A 9,152-nucleotide genomic window follows, 5' to 3' on the forward strand; every position below is an offset into this window, starting at 1 on the left:
CTGTATATAAATGGTTTGTATTTATGGTCCTGTATATAGATGGTTTTATATTTATGGTCCTGTATATAAATGGTTTGTATTTATGGTCCTGTATATAGATGGTTTTATATTTATGGTCCTGTATATAAATGGTTTGTATTTATGGTCCTGTATATAGATGGTTTTATATTTATGGTCCTGTATATAGATGGTTTTATATTTATGATCTTGTATATAAATGGTTTTATATTTATGGTCCTGTATATAGATGGTTTTATATTTATGGTCTTGTATATAGATGGTTTTATATTTATGGTCCTGTATATAGATGGTTTTATTTTTATGGTCCTGTATATAGATGGTTTTATATTTATGGTCCTGTATATAGTTGGTTTGTTTTTATGAATGAAACCAAATGATTAAAATAAAGAGAGCCAACAGTTTGTCAGTGAATAATGAAATATAAGAGCTTAAAATGAGTCAGAACTAACTCTGATCAATGTCAGATAGATTTAATGAAGAGCCACTCAGTTTCTCTGTTCATCTTTCACACTTTCCAACTCAAACCAGATTAAATGAAACGTTTCAAAACAAACAACTTTTATGACTTTACTAAATCTTCCGAGTCTAAATCTTTGAAGCTTAAAGTTCTGCTGATGTCTCTACAACAGTTTTATTTCTTTTTGTTTTGGATCATCTTTGAACACTTCACCCTCACACCACTGAGACCTGTCCATGTCTGTCAGAACAAGTTCAGGAGCATCTTCAGATCATTTTAAAGCTTCCGAGGGAACCCCAACTGGTTCTGTTTAATAAAGAAAAGAAAACGTCTGTCCTGCAGGAAAACTCAAACATCCAGATCCAAAGCAGCATCAACAGCTTCTTTCAGCGAGCTTCCAGATGTGGATTTCAACCCAACAAAAACAAACTGAAGCAGATGACAACAGAAAACCATGGACCAGGACCAAGAACCTGTCTTCATGAAACATGAACACACTGTGCTGCACAAGAATGAGAAGAATCCTGAACGTTCACAACATTTATCTGAAGGTAACAGAAAAATCTGAAGGCATTAAACCTTAAACATCTGAGGGTGTGGGAGCAGAGCAGGGGTCAAAGGTCAGCTTCGTTATGATGGGCATATTTTACCTAAATGAAGAAAACATGCTGTTCAGATAAAAACACAGCATCCTGTCTGTGTGAACACAGGGAATTCAATTCAATCCAGTTTATTTATACAGCTCCAAGTCACAACGTGTTGTCTCAGGACACTGTTCATAAAAAGAACAATGTAAAGAAAGCAGCAGATTGTGTTGAATCACTTCATCACAGTCTCCATCCTGAGCAAACGCTGGAGAGGAAAACATCTGATCCACTGGAGCGGTTAGGAAATTCCTAGAGATGAGCGTGAAATGTGATGATTCATCCATCATTTCCACAGTTTTCCCACTTCAGGTGGCAAATGTTTCACAGCTGATTCATGCTGACCCTTTCTGGGAAACTGCCCAGAGATCAGCCAGAGGCAACAACAGCTTCACCCCTTCAACACGTCTATTACACCACCTGTTTTAAATTTATTATCATTTATAACACCTCTATTGTTATTAACACTAACTTTATCATTAATAACACATCTATTACCATTAATAACACCTTTCATCACTAACACCACCTTTATTATCATTAATAACACCTGTATTGTGATTAACAACATATCTTTCATCTTTAACTGTTTTCTTTGAAACATTTGATTTGTTTTTTAGCGGCTCTCTAATCGTCCAGCTGACTGAACAAAACAATCAGACTGATGAAGATATTCAGAGAGGAAAACTCTGGACCGTGGAGTCCAGATGTTCAGGTTCCTGAAGAAGAGACACTTGGCCACACTGCAGCACATTTGTTTTAAAGGCTGATGGACAGTCAGTATTTCTGATACCTGTACTTTCTGTTCCAAACCCACCTTATGAACAAACTCCAGCTTTTCTCCTCCACTTGAGAGACGATACGTGTAGATGTAGCCTCCACCCACTGACCTGGGGTTGAGGATCATGTCTCTGGCAACTCCAACCAGGACGTACCAGTCGTCTCCTGTGTTGGTGAACCGACACACAGCAACGCTGAAATACAACAAAACATGAAAGCATTCAGTTAGGTACGAGTTCTGAAACTTTAAATCATTCTGATCGATCTGTTCTGCTTCCTCACATCTTAGACAGAATCAGAGTCAAGTCCTGGTTCTGCTCACCTGAACGCAGCTTCGTTCTGCTCCAGCTGCACCTGGTCCAGAGTGGAACCCTGGATGGGGTTAACCAGACGCACCAGCGAGGCCCACTGACCTGCTCCAGCTTTAGGAGAACCAAAAATGGCCTCTGGCAGATTCTCATTCAGGAAGGCTGCAGCCATCTCTGCAGCCAGCTCTCGCTCGTCCTCACCTGCAGCCTCCACCATCTCCTGCAGGAAGGAGCGCCACACCACAGGAGGATTACTTCTCTCACTGCTATATTTACTCAAACGTTTAGGAATTATTGTTTCTTTTAAAGACAGGGCCAAACTAACTCCACAGGTTGGTTTAAACCCTCGTTTTATTCATGTTTTAAACATTAATTTAGTTACTTAATCCAACTCAAACATCATTAACACGTCTTCAGAGTGAATAACTGGACTCTTTAGGACCAGAAAGAGGAACTTCAGGACGTGCTAACAGCTCATTCTTAGTCGTGCACCAGCCTCAGTTTAGTGGTGTAGACTTCTGTTCACTGTTCACAGTGACGTATCTAAAACCATCAAACCAGGTCCAGTAATCCCACTAACACAAGCTGAGTCAGAGCGGGCTTCCCCATTCCATGATTCAGAGTGACGGCTCAGATATTAATTTAAAGGAAAAACGTACCCACAAAGAGTAAAAACATCCCATCTGGTTCTGACAGAATTCAGTCTGTTACACACTTTGGTTTAGTTCAAAAATAAATAAAGTCAAGTCCTGTAAAAAGACCAGGAGAGGTTTTCACACTTTATTACTAAAAACTGTAGTAAGTTAGTGATGACACTGTTTGTAACTGGGCTCTAACAGGTACCTCAGCCATCTGTTGCTTCCTCTGAGCTTTGGTCGTCTCTGTGTAGGAGTTGTGGTCGGTCTCGATCAGAACCAGGTTGTTGGTCTCTGGGTGGATCACAAACCTCCTGGGGGTGTACTGCAGAGGGAAGGCCACCTGGTTGAAGACAGCCCCCAGTTTCTCCAAGGCCAGAATTCTGTCGGACAGGTGAGGAGGGACACGTCACTTTAAAGCTGACAGGTGACTGAAACCAGGAGAAATCCCAGCTTCAGGCAGGGTTCATGCAGGTTTCAATAAGTTTCATTTAAGACCTTTAGGAATGACATTTATAACCAAACTGACACATTAACAGAAACATTCAAATGGTCCCAGACATTTTAACACAGAAACCTTTTATTACTATCAATTTAGCTGTTAAAAATATTTCATTTTAATACAAGAACACTAAATTATTTTAATGAAACAGTCCAGGGTTCCTGCAGGTTTCAGTAAGTTAAATTTAAGACCTTTTAAAGACACTTTAAGACCATTAGGAATGAAATTTAGGACCAACCCGACACATTAACAGAAACATTCAAATGGCTCCAGAAATTTTTAACACATAAATGTCTTAGTATTGCTTTGACTAATTTCAATTTAAAACCTATTTTGGTGTCATAGTTGAAAGAAACTGAATTACAAAATTAAGACATAGAAAGGCTATCCCACTCCCAGGGCACATGCAGCCTAAATACACAACTCTTCAGAGGTCACAAACTGAGCCACTTCCTGCCTGCACTTATCACAGGACTTGTAGTTTAACCTCAGACTCAGTTCTGAGTCTGAGGTTAAACTACAAGTCCTGTGAAAACTGCAGACTCAGCAGTAAACTGAGTCTGTGGTTAAACTACAAGTCCTGTGAAAACTGCAGACTCAGCAGTAAACTGAGTCTGTGGTTAAACTACAAGTCCTATGAAAACTGCAGACTCAGCAGTAAACTGAGTCTGAGGTTAAACTACAAGTCCTGTGAAAACTGCAGACTCAGCAGTAAACTGAGCACTTCATGAAGACAGATTCATCAACCTCTGATTTACTGTATTTATGCAGCCAGTACTTCTGGGAATGATCCCAAGTTAAAAAATTAAGACCTGACAAAATTAAATTTATGACCTTGGATGAAAATCTGGCTGTTTTAAGACTTTTTAGGCCTAAAATTTAGATTTTCAAATGTTTGACTTTGTCAGAGCCTGTTCAGTGTTAAAAACACACACGTGTCGTACCTCAGAGTGTTGGTGGAGATGGCCACGATTCCCTCTGGGCACTGCTCCGAGGCGAACCCTGAGGCGTACTCCAGAGTCTCGTAGGACAGTGGGGTCAGATGGAACCGAGACTGATAGGAGTAGCTGAGCCAGGACCGGCTGGACATGGCCAGAACCTGACGGGAGGAACAGAAACATGTAAGAACCCTACAGAGTCCAGGACCCTGTCCCCCAACACACAACTGCTGCGTACAGCTTCCTGGCCCTGCATCCGGACTCTGAACAGTTTCACCGGCCTGGAGCCCAGGTAGCGTGTTCTGGTGTCAGACAGGTCCCCGGTCACAGGGTCCAGCACCGTCCTCAGCAGCACACCGTTCTACAAAACACATCAAACAAGAGCTTAGTTTAAACTCAGACTCTGGATCAGTTGTTTTTATGCATCGTTGATGTGATTTGTCTTGTTCCTGAAGGTAAACCAATCTAAACCAGTATCTGTGAGGAAGACTACCTGCAGGCCGATGTTCAGGTAGAGGAAGCCCATGGAGCCTTTATCTCCCAGCTCATCCTGTTTCTCCACCCCTCCCATCTCCACGATGCACAGACTCTCAGGCTGAGCAGGAAGAGCCTGCATGCTCAGAGGCTGCAGACAGTCCTGTGTGAACAAAGGTCAGAGGTCAGATCATCAGGGACACCAGAGAAACCTGACAGATCAACCCTGACTTCCTGCTTGTGTCTTATTGCTGCAGAGAAATCTAATGAGATCAAAGCAGCACTGCGTCCTGTTCTTCAGTCACATTTACAGCTCAAACACATGAAATTAAACAAGTTTAAACGAGTTTTTCTAAATCCAATCCTGACTTTTGTTAATCTAAATCCTTTGACACATTTTCCAGATCAACATTTCTGACATGTTTTCTTCCTTCAGTCTGATGAGATGCAGCTGATCCTCGTCCTGATGAGGGTCATAAATGAACGTGTGTGTGTGTGTGTGTGTGTGTGTGTGTGTGTGTGTGTGTGTGTTCCACACCCTCACAGGCCTTTTTACAGATGCTGCTTTACTTTGTACATAAATCATCCAAGATTTATATTAATATTCAGAAGTTGAGTTTAAAGCTGTGAATTCTTTGTTTGTTCAACAGGAAACCAAACATTTCAAGCAGTTCCTGATGTCTGCACGTTTCATCTCCACACATGAAACAAAGCAACAGGAAGGTTTGTCAAAGCGCGACGCAGCAGCAGCTGCAGCGCTCCGTGTCTGTGCTCGTACCGACGGGTCCAGGGAGATGATCCGGACCGTGTTGTCCACCAGTCCCACGGCCAGGAAGCGAGAGCGCTGCTCACCGGGCGGGACGTTGGCCAGACTCATGCAGACCACGTCTGCAGACATCTCCTTCCTCTCCGTGTACTCGTTGAGCTGGCCGGACTGCAGACGGAGCAAACACCTGGGTTACTTTACCTTTAACAGCCAACATGGTGCCTGTGGTCTGTACTAAACAAGCTGCTCACAGGACACAGTTCAGATTTTATACAAACATTTACTCTAACTGAGCAGTTCATCTCTACGCTGTAAAAAGTGAACAAAATGAGAGGAAAATGTGAAACAAAGGCAGGTTTCTGATTTGAACCTGTCAGTTTTCTTCATTCTTTCTGCTTCTGCTCAGTTTAAAACAAAGCAGCAGGTTTCAGGTTAAAGTCTGCAGAGCTGCAGCTCAACAAGAAATGTTACAAACACCACCATGGATCTGTTCTCACCGGGTCCATCTCAAAGTAGACCAGCTCTCCCCCCGTCAGGGCGATGACCACCTGCCGCTGGTTCACGGCGCAGCGGACGATGGTTTTCTTACCGGGGGTCTTCCACTCGTTCACACGCTTGTCTGCTCGAATGTGACGGATCCCGTCTGGGTAAACCTGGAACCAGAGGCAAGAAGAGTCGATAAAAACAAGAAGCTCAACCACAGGGTGACCTCTGGCCCCGCCCCCCCACCTGAACCAGGGCGTCTTCACCCAGCAGGGAGCAGGAGAGGGTCGGGGTGGTTCCCAGAAACCCAGAGTCCGTCACTTCCTCCACGGTCTCTCCGATGGACAGAACCAGGGTGGCGTTGACGAAGGACACGATGATGTAGGCGTCGAACTCATCTGGAGAAAGGAGAGCAGATCTTCATCCTCAGAGGTTTCTGTCAGAACGTCACGTCTTCAAACCACCACAGGTCAGGCTTTCTGACAGGTCCTGGTCCTGTTCTGGTTCCAGCTCATCAGTAAGACAACAGCAAACATGGCCGACCGTAACCCGGGTGTTTAAACCTGATTCCCTCTTGGTTCTGCTGTTCTCTTGTTCCCACGGTAAAATCTCACCATAGTTCTAATCTATTCTCATGAGATTATTCAGCAGATTACACAGCCAGTCACTGTGGGTTACTGGGGTCATATTAGCTGCAGGTCAGCTGTGTTTCTATCATGTTTTGTTGCTTTAATCTTGTGCGACACTCATTCATATGTTGAAACTCTAGGAGCCAGCTACTGTGAGTTAAACTGTGGTGAAAACAACGTTGTGAGGTTTAAAACGACCGAGTTACTGAGTGTTGTTACCGTTAGCTTAGCAGTTAGCTCATTCAGTCATCATTTTGTTGTGCTTGTTGCAGCACTGATGACTCAGTAACTGAAATATAAATCCAGACATTCATTTAAAAGAACTGATGAAATTAATGTGCTCTAATATTCACTGAGCACTTTTTCTGTTTTGTTGTTTGAATCACACTAAATATTTATTGGATTTGTCATGACTTCATATTGAACCATTTATTTATTGCACATTGACTGAAAAAGATTGTATCTTGAACTACTTTTTAGTGCAGAGTGCTGATATTGAATTAGTGTGCACAGTAGAAACAGTTGAATGTATTTATTGAGTGTTGTGTTTTATGACACAGGTCAGGTATGGATGGAGAGCTGATGGTCCAGGCCTCGAGCACCATCATCGTGTGAAGACCTCTGACTCTCTGCCAGGCTGGTAGGAGCCAACAGTTATTTATCCTCATTCCTGAGGGTCTTCTGTCCCCCACGACCTGCACTAGTCCAAGCACTTCCCAGCCCACCTGCCACAGACTCACCCAGCCTGGGGTTAACGAACTGAAGGGGGTGGCTTTATGGAAATACTGATTGTTGGCACTCTGAACTGATTAGAAAAAGGATTTTTTTTGGTTGTTTTTTGTTTTTCCGAAGCACATTTTTATTGAAGAGCCATTCAGATTTTCACTGTTAATGTAAATGTGTACATATACTTTTTCACTATAAATATAGTGTCTGTCTGCTCCTTCCTGAGTCACTATCTGGTCTTCTGAGAAACTAGCCCATGAAGCTTATTGTTGATAACTCTGTACATTAATTAGTAAATCACAGTTTTCTGTTTATCCTACAGATATGCTGCACGTACCTTCCACGTGTCTGCGTACGGTCCACACAGCGTTGGGGTTACCGGGCAGCTCAGAGACGGCCATCTCTGACACCTGAGGACCAATAACCAATCAGAGGTTTTATTTCATCAGATTAATCCTGACGATGAGTTTATATCATTTAGAGCTTAATAACAGGAGGAATACTCTGGGATTATTATACTTCTTTAGTCCAGATTAGAGTTTTTAATGAGCCCAATGTTGGAATAAAGCTCAGGTGTTTCCTGTCAGAACCTCTACAGTCAAACAGACACACTCCTCTCATGCCTCGCATTAAGATTTAACATGTTCAACATTCAAGCAGCAGGACAGAAGAACCTGAGGAGGTCTGGAGACTTTCAGGAGACCCCATCAGGTCTGACAGCCGGCCTCAGACCCCTCACACCCTGACTTTAAGGTAAAACTACCTCCTGAAGAGCAGTGAGACTGAACACACTGCTGCAGGCTGAGATCAGAACGTTTCAGAGACTCCTCAGCTTTGATTCAGAGAAGAGACATGAAAACATCATCAGGTCCTCAGACAGCACAACGTGTGTCTCATGATGTGTGTGTGTGTGTCTCACGATGTGTGTGTGTGTCTCATGAGGACAGGCTGTACCTCCAGTCCGTGTCGCAGCACCCTCAGGGTGGACCTGGGTCCTCGTCCACAGGTGACGTACAGCTGAGGCGTGTCCTCGTTGGCCAGATCAGCGATCTGATGAGATGTTAAAAAACTAGAATCTAAATCCTGTTTGTTTCCAAACCAAGTCTGGTTCTGATGAGACCCACCTGACAGGACATGATGGGGGACAGGTTCTCCTGTTCGTCCACCAGGACCAGGTTCTTCAAGGGTCGAGGCTGGAAGAAGAAGGTGTCTCCCTCCTCTAACGGCATGGCAGAGGAGAACTCAGGCTCCTCGTCGTCGTCGCCCAGGTGAGCGATCTGGTACAGGTAACTGAGGAGGAGACAGGCTCAGATCAGTGACTGGACCAGAACCATCAAACCTGCTGGGAGGGTTCTGACGTACTGGTTTCCAAACTCTGAGGCCACAAACAGGAAGCCGGTCTTCAGGACACACATGGCTGCAGCCACGGGGATGGTGTCGAAGTATTTCAGCCTGATTTCTGTCACCTGGAACACAAACAGCACGCATGGTCCAGCTGCAGCAGAACCAGAACCTCCCGTTTGGACTTACCATCTCCTCGTCTGTCTCCAGAGTGACCTTAAAGATGTCCCCCTGCTCGGTCTGAGCCAGGAAGAAGAACATGGACTTGGTTTTGTGGGTGGCAGAGCAGACAAAGATCATGCCTCGCTCCGGGTCATCCAGGTCGTTCTGAAACCCAAACACAGGTGAGGATCAGAACCACATGGATCAGGTGAGGATCAGAACCACATGGATCAGGTGAGGATCAGAACCACATGGATCAGGTGAGGATCAGAACCACATGGATCAG

The 9,152-nt window shown here is 44.0% G+C and overlaps 1 protein-coding gene across 1 annotated transcript in view; it reads right to left on the minus strand.

Annotated features, from left to right (window-relative positions):
- Window positions 1–1,939: 1,939 nt before the first annotated feature.
- The window catches only part of LOC106526107 (splicing factor 3B subunit 3), a gene marked incomplete at its 3' end in the record, with an annotated part of 12,507 nt that continues 5,294 nt past the window's right edge, over window positions 1,940–9,152 (minus strand). Inside the window, 14 exon segments of the mRNA XM_014020595.1 lie at window positions 1,940–2,096; window positions 2,225–2,430; window positions 3,054–3,228; window positions 4,292–4,446; window positions 4,524–4,646; window positions 4,779–4,922; window positions 5,538–5,693; window positions 6,023–6,178; window positions 6,255–6,406; window positions 7,701–7,773; window positions 8,318–8,413; window positions 8,488–8,653; window positions 8,726–8,829; window positions 8,894–9,031. Of these exon segments, the coding sequence (XP_013876049.1) occupies window positions 1,940–2,096; window positions 2,225–2,430; window positions 3,054–3,228; window positions 4,292–4,446; window positions 4,524–4,646; window positions 4,779–4,922; window positions 5,538–5,693; window positions 6,023–6,178; window positions 6,255–6,406; window positions 7,701–7,773; window positions 8,318–8,413; window positions 8,488–8,653; window positions 8,726–8,829; window positions 8,894–9,031 (2,001 nt within the window).

Source organism: Austrofundulus limnaeus, unplaced genomic scaffold (assembly GCF_001266775.1).
Source record: "Austrofundulus limnaeus strain Quisiro unplaced genomic scaffold, Austrofundulus_limnaeus-1.0 Scaffold259, whole genome shotgun sequence".
NCBI lineage: Eukaryota > Metazoa > Chordata > Actinopteri > Cyprinodontiformes > Rivulidae > Austrofundulus > Austrofundulus limnaeus.